This window comes from Polypterus senegalus, chromosome 17 (assembly GCF_016835505.1).
Source record: "Polypterus senegalus isolate Bchr_013 chromosome 17, ASM1683550v1, whole genome shotgun sequence".
Lineage (NCBI taxonomy): Eukaryota > Metazoa > Chordata > Cladistia > Polypteriformes > Polypteridae > Polypterus > Polypterus senegalus.
In genome coordinates, this window is record NC_053170.1 from 48,407,803 (window position 1) to 48,427,706 (window position 19,904).

General features: G+C 38.1%; 2 protein-coding genes across 2 annotated transcripts in view; one reads left to right on the top strand and one right to left on the bottom strand.

The window, feature by feature from the left end:
* fndc5a (fibronectin type III domain containing 5a) overlaps nt 1-1,942 on the top strand; it is a 140,408-nt gene extending 138,466 nt beyond the window's left edge. The window contains exon 6 of the mRNA XM_039740715.1: nt 1,579-1,942. The gene's annotated coding sequence lies outside the window, so the exon portion shown is untranslated. The remainder of the gene's footprint in view (nt 1-1,578) is intronic.
* A 5,027-nt stretch (nt 1,943-6,969) lies between these two features.
* LOC120517195 overlaps nt 6,970-19,904 on the bottom strand; it is a 33,778-nt gene continuing 20,843 nt past the window's right edge. Inside the window, exons 6-7 of the mRNA XM_039739366.1 lie at nt 8,691-8,790; nt 6,970-8,215 (exon numbers count right to left, since the gene is read on the bottom strand). Coding sequence (XP_039595300.1) covers nt 8,074-8,215; nt 8,691-8,790 — 242 coding nt within the window. The 3' untranslated portion in view covers nt 6,970-8,073. The remainder of the gene's footprint in view (nt 8,216-8,690; nt 8,791-19,904) is intronic.

The window sequence follows — 19,904 nt, forward strand, 5'->3', positions numbered from 1 at the left end:
TTGAAATTGGAAAAATCAAATACTCAGTTAGAGGATCCGTACAGACGTTTTTCAAAACATGGCAGGATCTAATCAGTAATATATTAAAATAAGTTCATGAAGCATAGAGAATTGGGGATCGATCTGTTCTTAACTCTATTTTTCTTTTTGTAAAAACTTGATTGCTTTGTATGAAGTGTAATAAAAAAAAAAAAAAAATCTTATAATTAATCCAGGGTGGAACAGTGATGAGTCTGTCACACTGATCCAACATCCTGTTGTCTCTAAAGACTTACTTTTTATTTAACTGGAGCTTCTAAGGCAGCCAGGGGCAGGTGAAGGGATGCAACGAACCAAACCAGTTTAGTGTGTTGTAAAACTGTATGTTAATTTCCATCCATTTATGGATTGCCTGAGACAAATGCCAGTAGTAGCCGTATCAGGAACAAGTCCACTGCAAGGCACACTTAACTCGTATTGGTAAAATGTACATTTTCTAATTAAGCTAATAATGAATAAGCAAACATTAAAACTTGGCCAGACTGACTTTAGTTATGCATTAGTGTGCAGAATTGTGACCAAATGGGTCAAACAAGCACACTTTTTTTTTTTGCTTTTAACATTGAATCTAATCCCAGCCTACCATTACCAGTACAAGCTTTCTCAGGGAACACCAGCTTTTCCCTAAACATTCCAGATACATGCAGATTATGAAGAACTGTAACTGTAAATTGCCTTTCTGAGTACTTACCTGTATGCCCAGGGATGGACTGGAATTCTGCTCATGGTTGTTTTTTGCCCGTGCCCAATGTTTTTAGAGCCCCTCTTGAGCCTGTTTTGGAATAACTAAGATTGGAGAATGGATCAATGAGGAAATAACCAAGTGTTTTCCCAAACTTAACCAATAATCTTTGAATCACTTGATTCTTTACGGGTCACCAAATAGTCAAGCATAATAATAGTTAAGAGACTAAAATCAAAAAGGGTATCAAAGTCAATAATCAGACAACACAAGAATCTCTTTTAAATGATCTCAGAAACATAAAATCTTACTACATACACAATGTGATGTCTTCACTCCATGCCAGGTCTCTATTGAACGCTATTCCAGGCAAACCACCCACTTCAATAAAAATGTATCCATGCCAGTTTTAAAATGTAGCCCATGGTGCCATTTGTCTCAATGAATGTTTAATAACCGATTTACAGAGTAAATCCAGGGACTTCAGTCTCCAGGGCAAAGCCATACATAATAAGCCACTTACATGGGCTGGAAATACAGACACACACACACACGGTTACATAAGAAACCACACTGCAGTCTTAAAAGCTGTCAAACACAAAATTCTCGCCAAGCACGGACAACATGCTGGGGTCAAGACACAATTTCTGAAGCCTGCCTGGAATTCTAAAACCATTAAGTGCTTTTGACACTTTAAAGGCTGACGAGTCGGTGTTTGCTGGACATTTGTGATGACCCAGCTAGTGTAATCTATTTACCAACATGCCTTACGAACGTTGAGAGAAATCTTACTTTTAAATGCAGCTTATGATTTTCCTGATTTTTTTAACCACTCAACACCTTTTCTTCCTTTTCAGTTTTCTACACTGTGAGGGAACTGCAGATGCAGCAACTCCACTTTCATCAGTTAACAGGGAAGGCAAGGACTGCATTGCAGCGACGGCCTACACACCAGTGAGGTGTTCACTTTCACAGAAGACTGTTGCTTAACTTTGATCAGGGCAAACAGCTCTGCAAAAGAACAGTTCACTTCTGAATGATTAAAGGACGCAGCCAACGTCTGAATCCCTGCTGGATTTTTGAACTATTTTATCTGGAAGACCTGCTACAACCAAGGGAATTCAAAGCCAGACAGTAAAATGCAATGTTATTAAGGTATTTTGAAGAACTTTTTAAAATAGCCAAGTCATTGGGTAAATAAAACTTAAGTCTTGGACATTAGTGGGAGTCAAATAGTGCTGTTAGTATTTCTGTCAAACATTTTTTTTTTAATTAAAAATAAAATAAAATAATGAATACCAACTTTGACACACACACACACAACGGTGCTGGAGAAAAAACAACAAAAGGCCTCAGGGCCTCCTGAATTTGGAATGGCGTGTATAATTACAGTGCAGTGTCAATTGACAGACCTTATTTTAATGCTCTTTGGTTAGTAACAGCTTTAATAATAATGTTTAAAACTTTTTTTTCCTGTTCTGCTTTTTAAGAATTACAGCTATTCTGAGAGCAAAAATTAATACTTTTTTTCTTTTAAAGAAACATAGTTAACCTATCCATTTCAAAAGCAGTTTTCAGTGCCAATTCTCTTATTGCATATTTTCTGGATAATCAGCCAACTTAGTATTTATTAAAGCTTTGCTATGTTCTTCCAAGTGACAACAGAAAGCTTCACTTGAAAAACATCATCAGTGGTGATAAGCCAATTTGAAGGCAAAAAATTAGAAAGGAAAAATTTGTAAACGAACAGGTTGAGCACTCTTGTGGGTTTATACTTTTGTACAGGTTTCCTTTCTTTAGAAATGCAGCAATAAATCCAGAGTGAAATCTATAAACCATAAACCTCAGGCAAGCCTAGAGGCCAAGAGGCCATATAAACCATATAATTGAAATGCAAAAAAATAAAAACCGCCATTCCAGTAAATACAAATGAGTATTGTAGGCATTACATTGTTACTAAGAAATCCATTAAACTATGACTAACCATGGACTATCCTAAAAGAAAATATTAACACCAACAGATATTACATTTTGCTTTAGGGAATTAGCTCACAAGCAAAAGTGAGTAAAACATTTCACTTCAGTAAATGGTGACAAATGCTTCATCATTTAATAATCTCAACAAACAAACACTTTTATAGCTATAAATGGATTCTCTCCTAATGACTTTTCCTTATATAACTTAATTCAGAGTTCTTGAATGAACAGCTCACTTCAGGTCCTATCATTTCTGCTGGGAAGAGATCCGGATATTAGCTTGGCCACTGCCCCAAACAAAATGCCCTCCTCAAAATCCTCTCTTTGCTGTAGTGATGAGGATGGTGTTCACAACACTTACAACCCAAGAACAGAAGTCTTTGTTGGTCTCTTCCGGAATATTTAAGAATTAACACTGGTCTGGAAAAAAATAAATAAATAAATAAAAAAACAATTTCCATCAAATGTTTTCTCTTTATAGAACTGAGGGTGTTGATTCCAAATCTAGCAGCAGAATTGTTCTATCATAACCATTTCTTCAGACATGGTTTAAAATGAGGAAAACTAAGAAAATACAAATATATACATATGTACAATATACACACACACACTCACACATTTAAAATTAGTTCATTTAGACTTTAAAATGTTATAAATTACACATGCAGCTATGCAGTACATAACGTCCCAACTGCATACATGTCTGTGGTCCCATACAGTTATAACAGAGTTCAGAAATCTCAATGGGAGAACGGACATAGCGGACGTAACAAATGCAATAGCTTCCCACATACAATGTGTGTCTCGTGTCTATTTTATACAAAGCAATTTTGTGGGCAGTATTGCATCATACTTCCCATTGCGATTTTAATGTGAATTTCCCTACATACATTCTACAAAGTTATCATTTGTAGGACAGTGTACGGGATTCAACTTGTGGGCAACACCACCCAATCTCACGTCTCTGAAGAACATGTACACAACAGTATCCCATCATGCTTTGCCAATTACTGTACATAATGTGGTTATTCACACAATGTTCAAATTACCTACTATCCTATTTCACAGACTATTGCAGACATTAATTGCTGCATACCTGTTTTTTGTTTAATTACTACTTACAAAAAGTTGTCTCTTGGTATTTTTTTTTTTCCTTCTTAAAAACCTCTCAAGGTACTTTGTGCAGGACTGACCAACAGATGTCTGCTAACATAGACTCAACTCTTATTTTGAACATCTCTCCATATGAGTAATACACAGTACTGGTGGAACCTCTCCCGGTATTTCTCACAGACTCTTCCCGTGTTAATGGGGGTTTGGGAGAACACAATTGACAATGAGGGAAATTGATTTTAAAAGACATGTTACACCCAAGTGCTAGGAAAGAGAGAAGCTGTTCAATTAATTCCTCAGTTTTCCACCTTTGCATTCCCAAGAAAACTGACACAATTTTTTCTTCAATAAACAGGTGCGTATTCTTTTAGTATTTGCTTATCCGGTCAGGAGAATGAATGGATCAACCCAACCTTAAAAATTTCTGTAAAAAACATTTAAAGTTAAACATACCTCTGTATCTTCCTAAATATACAATTCCTAGTTATTTTTTAAAAAAGGGAAAATTCTGATTAAGATTAAAAAGAATAGGTAAACATTTTTTTTTGGGTTGTTTCCACCATAACAGCCGTTAAGAACGAGGAAGACTGCCATTTTCCACCTCAGATATTTTAAGCATGAAAAAATATTTATACCATAACACAAATGTAATTTAAAAATGTCTTTCAACAAATCCTTCATCTCACAAAAATAGTTTGTGGTATAGAAATTGCACTAAATCTATAAAGGACACAGTTTCTTTGCATGAGAGCATTTTGGAGCAGACCAGTGTAATTCTATCGGGGACAGTATGGCACAGAAATCCATAGGCAGAAAAGCAGTCCCAAATCAAAACACTCCCTCCGACATGCTGAGTAGAGGTGTTAATGATGCGGGCTGTATTAATTTTTTGCCAAAAGGGAACTTTTTTTAAATGGTGTCCCCAAAAAAAAAAAAAAAGCCCAACACCATTACAATGAATCTAGGCTGTAAAACTTACTGAGCGTTGATGGGTCTCTTTCCAAGAACAAAAATGTTCTTTTAGTTGTACCCGCCCCCCGAGAGTGGGGTGAATAATCAACTTGAAGACAGACGACATTAACAAAATACCCATGTAAGAAATTTACAAAGTGCTCAAGATGTACTCTAAAACTACACATCTGCTGCATGCCACCTAGCAGATGACATCAAAACCATTGAAGGACGTGCGTTTTATTCAAGATTTAGAAAGTGAGTTGTGACATACATAATCTTTTTTTTGTTTTTAAATGTTCATTCCAAATAAAGACTTATCTTCAGTTTGAAGAAAAACAGGCAATATCAGCAACGACTGTATTAAGCTGTAGTAAATACTGCATCTTAGCAATATACTTGAACCAGTATAGCATAATTTTGTTTAAAAAACACCTTGACCCATAATCTGCTCAACTAAAAAGTAAACACTTTAGATATCTATTTCTTACAGGTCTAATATTGGATTTACAGGTGTTATGCCACACCACTGGGCATACTGCAAGTGCTCTTAATATTACCATGGAATTTATTTATCTATGATATAATCATTACTTTATCATAAGCTACCAACATTCCAAATCAAGAGTTCAAATTATAGTATATAAATCACACTTAATATTTAAAAGGGAACTTCACTGAAAAACGTAACAAGCAGCAGATTTTGTTAATAACTCTAGATTTATAATGTGCCACTGCTGACAACTTCTCCACAGTGGATGCTAGAAATTCATCACTTTCTGCTGTGCAATAAAGTATACTTTTGCAGAAATTTTAGATTAGCCTTGTCCACAAGTAAAATAAAGATATGAGATAAAACAATAGCCTTTTTTAGGTTAACAGCAAACAGTAATAGAAACTGAGGAAAAAAGAAAAAAAGAAAAAAAAAACACACAAAACCACAGCATTATTGCTCTACCTAGTGCTGCTAGGACCACAGAGATTACAGGAAAATATAAAAGAAAACTGGACCAGGTAGAAGCTATTAACATAAAAATGAAAATCATGCAGGTTTCAATATGCTTTTGTCACAAACACTTGTGTTTTAGAGTTTAGTAACTCTCAGGATAATCATCCAAAAAAGTCATACATCAGTCATAATTCTGCCTCTGTGCGGCTATTTAACAATTGTGCAATATGAGACAAGCAATCACAAGACAACACAAATGCCAGTTGTGCAGTTTTAAAGGTTTACTAAATCTATGCCTAGAATTAATGATAGAACCCATCCAAGAAAGCAGTTTGCCTGTCTCAAAAATGACAGACACCTCACATTGTCTCTCTTTCAGATTTGCAGGTACTTCTTGAATTAGGAACATAAGCATCACATTTTATCAACAGTGGCACTTTAAATCAACAGGGGTGGGGTGGACATGGGAGACAACATTCAAGCACCGCTTAGAAAACCAAGACAATGATTTTAACAATTTGACACTTAATGCAAAGTACCATAGTAAAATGAAATTCTGATATCCCTGAACATAAATGCACTTTGAAATCCAATATCTTTTTTTTTTTTTTTTTTGAATATCTTGATAAAACCATCGGGTACAGTGCTCAGTAATCATTTAAAAAAAAAAAAAAAAAAAAAGGGGGCTTCATTGTACAGCACATTAAACCACTGCATAGTATAAAGGAACTTTGCAAGGAGATTTCAGCAAATACAAGGAGTTTCTGCAATGAAGATTTTAAGTGGATGCCTAATATAGTACATTCATGCTGTCATCGCCAGTTTTTGAGCCAATATCTTACAGGTTTGGTCTGATCTACAATAGAACACCTGTATACAGCCAAAGGGTTTAAGATTCACATTTACATTAAGGAGTAGGTAGAGGAGATAGCAAAAAATTAGTAAATAGATTAATAAAACTTAAATCTACAGTGCCTGCTGTTCTTGTGAATAATTTGTAGAAAGTTGATAATTTAATCTAATGAAATAACTGTGCTATAGTATTCTACTACCATAGCGACCCCGCCCCCCCATTTAAAACAGGTATGTATTTGGTACCCAGCCAACAGGCTTTTTTCAGTAAATGCATACATTAAATACTGTGATTTTTTTTTTTTTAATAAAACCTTACTGTACACAAACCCAATCTATGGAAATAGATTCATTTTTGTATATGAAAGCTAATAAGTTCATTAAGTTCAGTATGTTACATTTACAGATTCAAAGCTAAATGTCCCATAAATGCCTGCATATGCACAAATGAGACTAAAGGCTGGACTGTATATAAAAATGTTAATGTATTTAAATAAACATAATAAAATGCCATTTTCAAATGCTTATTTATTCTAAAAGTATGTTTATCTTCTGTTTACACAATATTAAAGTACACAGGTACTATAAAGAGCATAATATTTAACATTTCAAACTCTATTACAAAACATTTAATGCATGATTCTACACTGATATACCAAATGAAAAATCAAGAGATGAAATACTTGCTAGATTTATCAGTAAAGGTCTTTTATGATGAAGCTGTTATATGCCACTCATTGTTGAACATTTAATTTTAACAGTTCAATACACACACTTCTATCCACACCTACCTACTTAAGGTAATAAGAGTACAATCCCCACAAATGTATTTTAAATTGCTTTTAAAGTACATTAATGCTAAAAAATTAATTTATTAAATATGGTTCATAACATTGAAAATGCAAAATAGCTTAAATGAATACCTTTTAATACTGGGGTACTTTAAATGTACATAATTTGAACAAACACAGGGCCATAATGAAATCCTTAGATTTATTATTTGTAACAAAACAAAACAGCGCAAAAACAGAACAAAATTCACTACTATTAAATATAAAACACAGCAAACCCAACATTCTGTACTTGCAAAGTAAACAAAAAAAAAACAAAAAAAAAAACAGAACAAACCTCATTATTTAAATACAAACTCAACATTAAGTGCTTGCTTAAAATATAAATTATTTCCTACAGAACCTAACAACATTCAAAAGGTGTGCAGCCCAACAACATCCAGATCTACTGGGAAATGAGCAGATTATGCCATAACATATTTTTTGGATTCTTATCCACACTGTTATATAGCATGGTTAAACATGGTATTCTGCATTAATATAAATTCAACTTGAACATTAAAACACAGCTTTCTTAAACTCAGGCAATAAACCATCATTATTTTTTAAAACCGTGCAACAACGCACAAAACAGTCAGTGATTAAGAGATTCTCATAAATCTAAGATACACATCTGAAAATAGATACTCTGTAGTTCATTCACGATAAGTGCTGCCGTTTCAAAGTGGAGTCTTTTTAGGAATTGTACTGCGCAGAAATTTCTTTGGAATGGATGTAAACCGTTTGAAATCCTTTTTATTTCTGTTTTGCCACTCCTGAAGACTTATCTTAGGTATAGAACCATTTTTTCTGAAGCAATTTCTGCAAATTAAAAGGAGATTATTAAATAAGCCCTCTTAAAATAGCTCAAATGTCTTTTGCAAAATACAGAATGGAACACGTCAGTAACTGCTTTCAGTATACTCAAAATCCAGGAACTAATATTTGTTTATAAAACTATATACCATAAATATATAGGTTTTTGTGTTTTTTTAATATGGTGAATATTCACCCCAAAAAACACCACTTCATAAACATTAAACCTTGCTACTCATGGCTAATATTGGATTATGCATCAATGACAAAGCATATGGCCAACCGCAACAACACCTTTAATGTTCATTACACAAGAAAGTTTTACCTTTAAGATAATTTGCACTGCTAAATAGGAACATTATTATTGAAAATATCCAAATAAAAAGTTGTACATGTCTAATTACAGATGAGAAAACACTTCATAAACGAGTCATTTTTTCAGATAAAAAAAAAAAAAATCTAAAAGAACTGCACAACATACCTTGACGTTAGATCAGATGGGTGTTGCCAATGGCCTTCACCAATTTCATTTTCCTTTTGTGCTACGGAGTCCATCAAGGTAAGCAGCTCATCTATAACACCTAAAGTATAAGAATACAAACTGTAATTATCAAAATTCAGTCAAGTCATCTTCCCAATTCCGCTTGTGCAGCCAAAGACACCACCCTCCCAAATAAAATGTAGAGGCTTATTTCTGATTGCAACATTGACTACAACAATGTGGCCTAGCAGCAGTTTAAATTGTGCTTGCTATATATATAAAAATTAAAAACATTATTTGTACAAAATCTTAATTTATCCATTCCTAAATAATTAAATGGGCAGGCTATTTCGTATCAGTGCAATACGCTGTTTGTTAAAATGGATGACTCCCGCTCTTACGTGCAAGTTTGCGTGGATATTATGAACCATCGTATCTGTTTAAGTTCTATTTAAATTTTAAATAGAAGGAATTTTTAATTTAGTCGACAGAAATAGGAATGTAAGTTAAATGTAGGCATCATTGCATACATTTTTCTTCATCATACAAATGTAAAGAGTAAATTCGCCTTACATTCCAACCAAAGATATTTGTGTCAACTATTTAGAACTTGAAAAGATATATTTTTTCGAATGTGATCGCGCAATTCAGATCGAGTTGACGCGCACTACATGGAGCCCGCGTGCTATTGTGGTTTCGCCTGCATGCCTCAATAAGTCACCCTCCCCTCGCTCTTACTTTTTTACCGTTCATCTAATGAATACACCGAGTATGGCTTTACCAAAACAATCATTGATGGTGAATAAAGTATCCATTATTCATAAAACTTCAATTGGTGATCTGTCTTTCTGCGTTTACAGCGTATTTTTTATTAATATTTCTCAAACCAAGGGGATGCGAGGGTAAAATGAATCGGGAAGCACGCGTACATACTCAGTGCACCCCCTCTCAGGAGTAGAACCTCGGAGCTAGATGGTTTTAGCCTCTACCATTGCACCATGGTGTGTGGTTAGTCTATTTGAGAGTATGTAAATCGGGATGGATAGATTAAATATATATATATATATATTTATTTTGTCATCCGGTCCCCCCAGCGGGCTTGTGCCACCTCCAAACCGCCTGAGGGATTTCCAAGACATCCGTCCTGGTTCTGTTGGGGGAAAATACCTTGTGGACTGGGTTGAGAAGGCTTGGAAGCCCAGCCCTGTAGGGACCCGTGGCCACCGCCAGGCGGCACCCGATGCCGGTTTATCCTGTGTGTGGCCTAGTCGCCTGGCGGGGCGCCTTGAAAACCTCAAATAAAGAGCACCAGAGGAGGGCATGTGCCTCCTCCAGACCGAGAGGTTATATTTGACGTCCGTCCTGCAAAAGAATAAGAAATCAGGAAGGGGGCAAATAGTTTTTCACACCACTGTATATATATATATATATTTATTTTGTGGTCCCCGGCCGGGCTTGTGCCTCCTCCAAACCACGAGGGGGCATCCGTCCTGGTAAAGGGCTTGGAAGCCCAGCCCTGTAGGGACCTGGGGTAGGGACCGGTTTATCCCGTGTGGTCGCCGGCCGGGACGCCTTGGAGGACCAGAGGAGGGCATGTGCCTCCTCCAGACCGAGAGGGGCGTCCGTCCTGGTTATGCGCGGAGGCTCGGGTAAAGCCACCGCCAGGCGGCACCCCAGTGCCTCATTATTCCAGGGGCCCGGCACTTCCGCCACACCAGGAAGTGCCAGGGGGAGACGACAGGGACACCGGACTGCTTCCAGGTGCGCAGCCGGCACTTCCGCCACACGGGGTGTGTCCGCGGGAGATTGCGGGAAGCAGCTGGAGCCATCCGGTTCCTATAAAGGGACCGCCTCCCTCAGTCATTGACAAGAGTCGGGTGGAAGAGTGGCAGCGTCTGGAGGAGGAAAGAGGCGGTGGGAAGAAAAGAAAGAGAAAGTGAAAGAAAAGAGAAGAAAAAGAGAAGGCATTGGAGTGGCCTGGACTAAGGAGTATTGGGGTTGGTGAGCAGAGTTGTATAAAAGAATAATGGAAAATAAACCAGTGTTTGTGGGTGACATGAACGTGTCTGCCTGTCTGTGTCCGGGGAGAGGTTCACAATATTATATATATATACACAATATATATATATAGATATAGATAGATATAGATATATATACACACACATATATATATACACATACATCCACGCTTCGCAGCGGAGTAGTGTGTTAAAGAAGTTATGAAAAAGGGAACATTTTAAAAATAACGAAACATGATTGTCAATATACAGTAATTGTTTTGTGAGTGTTATGAGTGTTGCTGTCATCAAGGATTTGATTATCATTTCTTTCAATCAGGTTCGTATTTGTACAATGTGTTGTGTTCAAGTTACATTCCGTGTTTGTCAATCGTTGTAAAGATAACAGGTCTCATTCATCGATTCGTTTCTTACTGCATCAATAAACAGCTCGTCTTCACTCACACTTTTTTTGTGTTTTTTTTTTTTTTACCACTGTCTTCCTTTAGCGGGACATTGACTTTTTCCACCGTGTGCTTTGTTTCCGCAGTAGCTGCACTTATGAATATGCTTGTATGTATCACACGCTTCATATTTTTTTGCTTCCTTCTCAATTGTGTAATTCGTTTTTTGTTCAGCACGCTTTGGAACTGTTGCTTTTTGTCTCTGCACTGCGTCATTTCATGTGATTCGCTCGGTGTACATGCATCGAAGGTTCCCAGCTGTGCTGGTGCCATCTCGTGCGATGTCCACGGCTGTATGTTAGCTAAGACCCGGCACTTAAATGTTTCTCTTGCAGTTTCGCCGAGTTTGTGCCAAACACCACCCTGACCATCTCAACTTCCTCTGCATAAGCAAAGTCCTTCACCAGTGAATATTTAGCGGCAGTGTTTCTATTGGATTGCCGCTGACGGACGGCCTTATATGGGCAGGCACTAAATTACGTGGGAGGCGTAACTCCGCCTCCCACGGGCATCGAGCAGAAGTCTATTATAGTATATGGATGAAAAAATAGGTTCCAGTTATGACCATTACACATAGAATTTCGAAATGAAACCTGCCCAACTTTTGTAAGTAAGCTGTAAGGAATGAGCCTGCCAAATTTCAGCCTTCTACCTACACAGGAAGTTGGAGAATTAGTGAGGAATCAGTGAGGGCTTTGCCTTTTATTAGTATATACACACACTATATACATATACATATCTATACTAATAAAAGGCAAAGCCCTCACTCACTCACTCACTGACTCATCACTAATTCTCCAACTTCCCATGTGGGTGGAAGGCTGAAATTTGGCAGGTTCATTCCTTACAGCTTCCTTACAAAAGTTGGGCAGGTTTTATATCGAAATTCTACGCGTAATGGTCATAACTGGAAGCAGTTTTCTCCATTTACTGTAATGGAGATGAGCTTCAACGCCGTGGGGGCGGAGTTTCGTGTGACATCATCACGCCTCCCACGTAATCACGCAGTACATAGAAAACCAGGAAGACCTCAAAACAGAAGAAAACATGCATTATATAATTGAGAAGGCAGCGAAACAATAAGAAGCGAGCGAGTGACATATACAACCATATTCATGAGTTCTGCTACTCGAAACAAAGCACGATGTAAACCTACACTTTAAATTAAGTTCATAGACAGGCTGCCGCTGGCGTTTGTAATTTAGTGCCTGCCCATATAAGGCCGTCCGTCAGCGGCAATCCAATAGCAAACTGCCACGGGTGAAGGACTGTGCTTATGGAGAGGAAGATGAGATGGTCAGGGTGGTGTTTGACACAAACTCAGCGAAACTGCGAGAGAAAGTTTTAAGTGCCAGGACTAAAGGTAACATTAAATACAGCCATGGACATAGTACGAGATGGCACCAGCACAGCTGGGAACCTTCGATGCATGTACACCGAGTGGCTCACGTGAACTGACGCAGTGCACAGATAAAAGGCAACAGTTCCAAAGAGCTGAACAAAACCGAATTACACAATTGAAAAGGCAGCAAAAATATGAAGCGTCTCATACATACAAGCATATTCATAAATCCAACTACTGCGGAAACAAAGCACACGTTGGAAAAGTCAATGTCCCGCTAAAGGAAGACAGTGTAAAAAAAAAACCGTGCATGCAGTGTGTCATGTCTCAGATAAAGAAGACGACGAGCTGTTTATTGATACAGTAAGAAACGAATCGATGAATGAAACCTGTCATCTTTACAACGATTGACAAACACGGAATGTAACTTGAACACAACACATCCTATAAATACGAACCTGATTGAAAGAAATAATGATAATCAAATCCTTGATGACAGCAACACTCAGTAACACTCACAAAACAAATACTGTATATTGACAGTCATGTTACGTTATTTTTAAAATGTTCCCTTTTCTTTTCTAGCTTTTTAACACACTACTTCTCCGCTGATCGCTGGATATATATATATATATATATATATATATATATATATAGATATATAGATATATAGATATAGATATAGATATCCCGATCTACATACTCGAATAATGGATACTTTATTCGCCATCAATGATTGTTTTGGTAAAGCCATACTCAGTGTATTCATTAGATGAACGGTAAAAAAGTAAGGGCTAGGGGAGGATGACTTATTGAGGCATGCAGGCTGTAGTGCGCGTCAACTCTATCTGAATTGCGATCACATTTAAAAAATATATCTTTTCAAGTTCTATTTAGTCCATATGTGTCAAACTCAAGGGCGCGGGCCACATCCGCCCGTGTAATTATATCCGGCCCGTGAGATCATTTTATATACTGTATTATTGTTATTAAAGCCCGGGTATATGAAGCGCTGGTAACACAATAAACTACAGATCCCATAATGCAGCGCTTCAGCTGCCTTGCCGAACACTTACCGCGTTAATCAAGTCTACCTTATGATGCTGCAAGTTATTGCGAAGCTAGCTCACACGATGCTGAAGAGAAAAGTTGATTCTGAAAATAGAGCCTTTAAAACCGATGGGAGGCTGAGTATATGTTTACTGAACCCGTGTGTCTCATTTGTGGAGCTAATGTGGCTGTAATTACAGAATTTAATCTAAGACGGCACTATAAAACAAAACATCAGGGTAACCTGAAAGACCTGAATGCAATGCAGAAGATACAGAAAGCAGAAGAATTAAATAAGAATCTGACACTTCAGCGGACGTTTTACCCGTGCACAATCACAAAGTGATTTCAATTGAGGCTGCTTTTATGGGAGACACAACCACTTGCCCCACTTTCCCTGTTACCAAGTAATGTTAAACCAAGTCGTCACTACGGTGTTCCCAAATCGCACTTTGCTGATAAACTGAGCGCTCTGACTGAGTTTGCACGGCGCTTTGGTGACTTTGAAGAACAAAAAAAGTCCGTCTACATGCGGCTCGAACCTTGTGCATGTTTGGTAGCACATATCTGTGTGAGAAGCTCTTCTCAGTGATAAAGAATAACAAAACAGCACACAGGAGTCGCCTCACTGATGAGCACCTGCAATCCATCCTGAGAATCTCCACAACACAGAACCTCACACCAAACAGAAACGAACCTGTTGCCAAAAAGATGCCAGGCGTCCAGCTCTAAAATGACATCTGAGCAAAGACAACTGAATGATTTGATTTGTTATTGCTGAAAGGAACACATTTTATTTATATTTCCAGGTTTTGTTATGCAGCATGTTCATATTTGAATTTGTATAATTTTGACAGGATATATTTTTATGGAGAGCAAAATCTTTTGGGATATTTAAAATCTAAGTTTATTTTTATAAAATATAAAATTACATAAGAGTAAAGAAATTTGAATGTTTGTTCTTTTAACGTTTACTTTATTTCTAACTTGTATAATTTAGACAGGATATATTTTTATGGAGAGCAAAATATTATAAGTTGTTTAAGGTTTGAGTTGATTTATTCAGGAATAATATTCCTGTCTGTTTTTACCATTCCTACCAAAGATATTTCTGTCGACTAAATAAAAATTCCTTCTATTTAAAATTTAAATAGAACTTGAACAAATATGATAGTTCATAATATCCACGCAGACTTGCACGTAAGAGCGGGTGTCATCCGTTTTAACAAACAGCGTATTGCACCGATACTGAAATAGCTCTGTGTGTATATATGTAGATATGTATGATATGTATATGTTTATATATATGTGTGTGTGTGTGTATATATATATATATATATATATATGACAGCAACACTCATCACTCACAACAGTGACAAAACAATTACATTGACAATCATGTTATTAGTTTCAAAATGTTTCCTTTTCTTTTTCATTTGCTTCTTTAAGACACTACTATATATACACATATATATATATATATATACACATATATATACATATACATATATACACATATTTATACTAGTATGTATGTATATATATATACACATATACATATATATATATATATATATATCTATATATATACACACACACATATACACACACACACACATACACATATACACATATATACACATACACACACACACACACACAGTAATCCCTCCTCGATCACGGGGGTTGCGTTCCAGAACCTCCCACGATAGATGAAAATCCACGAAGTAGAAACCATATGTTTGTGTAGTTATTTTTTTATATTTTAAGCCCTTATAAACTCTCCCACACTGTTACCATTATTAGAGCCCTCTAGACATGAAATAACACCCTTTAGTCAAAAGTTTAAACTGTGCTCCATGACAAGACAGATATGACAGTTCTTTCTCACAATTAAAAGAATGCAAATAGATCTTCTCGTCAGGAGCAGAGAGAGAGAGAGAGAGATCGCAAAGAAAAGCAAACAATCAAAAAATCAACAAGTGTGCTTTTAAGTTTGCCGGCGGCATTTTTTAGAGGAGGGTCAGTATCTTCTAAGCAAACAGCCTCTGTGCAAACAGCCCCTCTGTCAGGCGCAGAGAACGTCAGAGAGAGAGCGAGATTAAAGCAAACCATCAAAAAATCAATAAGTGTGCTTCTGGAAGCACCGCGATAAAGCGCCATTTCTTAGAGGTGCGTCCGTATCCACTAGGCAAACAGCTTCTGTGCAAACAGCACCTCTGCTCACATCCCCTCCGTCAGGCGCAGAGAATGTCAGAGAGGGTGAGATAGAGGCAGAGACAAGCAAACAATCAAGCTCTGCGCGGGATGCATATCTTATAGCATTGAGGAGTTTTAGTTAATATGTAATACATGCTCTGATTGGGTAGCTCCTAAGCCATCCGCCAATAGCGTCCCTTGTATGAAATCAACACGGCAAACAAACGGGGGAAGCGTGTAGCATAAATTAAAATACCCATTGTCCGCAGAAATCAGCGAAAAATCCGTGATATATATTTAGATGTGCTTACATTTAAAATCCGCGAAAGTCAAAGCGCGATATAGCGAGGGATTACTGTATACACATTTTTTTTATATATAACACACTGCTCAAAAGAATTAAAGGAACACTTTTTAAATCAGAGTATAGCATAAAGTCAATGAAACTTGGATATTAATCTGGTCAGATAAGTAGCAGAGGGGGTTGTTAATCAGTTTCAGCTGCTGTGGTGTTAATGAAATTAACAACAGATGCACTAGAGGGGCAACAATGAGATGACCCCCAAAACAGGAATGGTTTAACAGGTGGAGGCCACTGACATTTTTCCCTCCTCATCTTTTCTGACTGTTTCTTCACTAGTTTTGCATTTGGCTACAGTCAGTGTCACTACTGGTAGCATGAGGCGATACCTGGACCCTACAGAGGTTGCACAGGTAGTCCAACTTCTCCAGGATGGCACATCAATACGTGTCATTGCCAGAAGGTTTGCTGTGTCTCCCTGCACAGTCTCAAGGGCATGGAGGAAATTCCAGGAGACAAGCAGTTACTCTAGGAGAGCTGGAGAGGGCCATAGAAGTCCATAACCCATCAGCAGGACCAGTATCTGCTCCTTTGGGCAAGGAGGAACAGGATGAGCACTGCCAGAGCCCTACAAAATGACCTCCAGCAGGCCACTGGTGTAGATGTCTCTGACCAAACAACCAGAAAGACTTCATGAGGGTGACCCAAGGGCCCCATGTCCTCTAATGGGCCCTGAGCTCACTGCCCAGCAGCATGCAGCTCGATTGGCATTCGCCATAGAATACCAGAATTGGCAGATGCACCACTGGTGCCCTGTGCTTTTACAGATGAGAGCAGGTTCACCCTGAGCACGTGACAGAAGTGAAAGGGTCTGGAGAAGCCATGGAGAACATTATGCTGCCTGTAAAATCATTCAGCATGAGCAGTTTGGTGGTGGGTTAATGATTGTCTGGGGAGGCATATCCATGGAGGGTCACACAGACCGCTACAGGCTTGACAAAGGCACCTTGGCTGCCATTAGGTATCAGGATGAAATCCCTGGACCCATTGTCAGACCCTATGCTGGTACAGTGGCTCCTGGTGCACGACAATTCCTGGCCTCATGTGGTGAGAGTATGCAGGCAGTTCCTGGAGGATGAAGGAATTGATACCATTGACTGGCCACCACACTTTCCTGACCTAAATCCAATAGAACACCTCTGGGACATTATGTTTTGGCCCATCCAATGCCACCAGGTTGCACCTCAGACTGTCCAGGAGCTCAGTGATGCCCTGGTCCAGATCTGGGAGGAGATCCCCCACAACACCATCTGTCATCTCATTAGAAGCATGCACGATGTTGTCAGGCATGTATACAAGAACACAGGGGCCATACAAAGTGCTGCGTACAATTTTGAGTTGCTGCAATTAAATTTTGGCAAAATGGACTAGCCTGCCACATAATTTTTTCACTCTGATTTTTGGGGCGTCTTTGAATTCAGGGCTCTGTAGGTTGATCATTTTCATTTCCATCAAACAATGTGGCATCCTTTCGTTCCTAACCCAGTCTATATCAGTATAGATATCCAGGAGTATTTCTTTTCCCATTGAGATAAACCACACTGCCTCTTCTTCAGACTGCCTCCTTCTCGGTCTTCACCGACCTCGTCCGCCTTCCACCCGACTCCACCCTGAATGAAGGGAGGCGGCCCCTTTTATCTGTACCCGGATGTGCTCCACGTGTGTTCCGGCAGTCTCCCATGAACACGCCCCAGTGTGGCAGAAGTGCCGGCTGCGTACCTGGAAGCACTCCGGGTGTCTCCACTTGTCATCCCCCCAGCTCTTCCTGGTGTAGCATAAGTGCTGGGGTTCAGGGTTCTCCCGGCATGGGGGCGCCCCCGGCGGTGACCACGGGCCCCTACAGGGCTGAGCTTCCCAACTCTGTATCTGTGGCCCCCAAAGGAACCAGGGCGGTCGCCCCCTCAGGGTCTGTCTTCCCGAGCGTCCTGGCTGGGTGCCACCCCCAGACGTGTGCCACAATATACCTCAGTTTTTCCAATTTGTCTTCAAAGTTAAATCAGTTGAAATGCTATGAATGATCTAATATTGTGAAAAGGGAAGCTGTAAACTGTCAGAGGTTTCAATTCAAAGTTTAGGATAGCAAAAACTAAAAACAAAAGGAAATATCAGAATTACAAATGGGCCTTCTTCAGGAAACAACTAATAGATTACAACCTACAGATGTTCTGCGGCAATTAATTATGCCTTGGAAGTTGAAGTTGGAACAGACAGGAAAAATTAATGTGTTCCAAAACTTTTGGCCAGTACTGAATGTATAAAATACACAGGTTTATATACCTTGAGCATAAAAAGGGAATCATGGTCTGAAATAAAGGGAGTCAAAAAAATGAACGAATGGAGGAAGAAGCAGAAATACATATTTCCCAAAAAAAAAAAACACCACACTAAAAAATACTTTAAAGGGACGGACATTCTCCGTAGCCACTACAACCTACTCTATATTAAGCCAGTGTCACATAGTTCAGATTTGCAGACCTCACCGTCAGACTACTTCAATTTAAATGACCAAATAAAAACATAATGCAAATTGCTTCTCATGTCACATTTACCACTGGACTGCCGACATTCCAGAGCAGTTGTGCTCACACCTTTTTGTGACAGGCAATAAAATGCTGCTTGACAGTGCCAGTGCTGTATGAAGGGTTAACAGCTGCAGCAAGTTAATCTCAGAAAGATAAAAGGGGCTGACATGGTAGTGAAATATGCAAGAGAGATGAGTTTCTCTTCTGTTTGTGATCTCCAAAACACTTAAAACTCTTTATTTTTTCACTGCTGCATTAAATACACTGTACTTCTAGAAATAGCATCCACCGATTGTCAGCTCTCATTCACTCCCACCCTCACCTACAACTAAAGACAAAATCAAACCTCTGATTTTACTGTAGCGAGTTACAGTTGGAGCGAGTTACTGGGTATGTCACATTAGGCGATCAGCTTCACAGATTCATGCAAGCAACTGCCTTGAATTCGCCAAAATTATGCAAATAAAAGCTACGACTGAAAATTGGAGGAAGGTCACATGATGCAACAGTCTTTATAGTCTCCACCACAGTAGTAGCTTGATAAACATATCACAATTCTCAGACAATTTGTACAAATGATTTCAGAATACACATTATTACATTAGTAAATTAAGCAGGCCATATTTTAACGCCTTAGAGAGCTTCTGCAGATGACCTTTTCAAGGCGACATATAGTTACATTGAAGAATACAATTATAATTACAAACATCCTTTGACAGGACTCTTCAACATATGTAGTTGCAATCCTTTTTTTTTACCTTAATGCATGTTTTTAAAGCAATGCCCAAGTATGCCAAATTTCACTATCACAAAAGTTACAAAGGAAAAACTTTCTGCATCATGTTTCACATGTTGGTGTTTTTATATACTGTACCTGTGGCTTTATGAAAACAATCTGTAGAACAGTGAATAACAAACTAACAAAATTAGAAACAGGACTCATGCTTTTGAAAAGAAAATGAAAAAGTATCACTAGTCAAGAACTGCCCACACTCAAAATACAGTATTTTACTAAATACACTAAATGTGCAATTCCTCAAGAAAACTTTTAAAATACTGGATAATTTGCAACAAAAATGTCTCTTTTTGGACAAATTATAAAAATTAACAAAAAAAAATACTGGCTGGATCTGCCAGAAACCTACAAGTGAGATTTCTCATGAACCAACTTACTGCCTTTTCTCACATACTGTATATGTTTTATAACACTGAATCTTAAAATATTTAGATTTTCTGGAGGTCATTAAAAATACTACTAAACTGCTCAAAAAAAATTAAA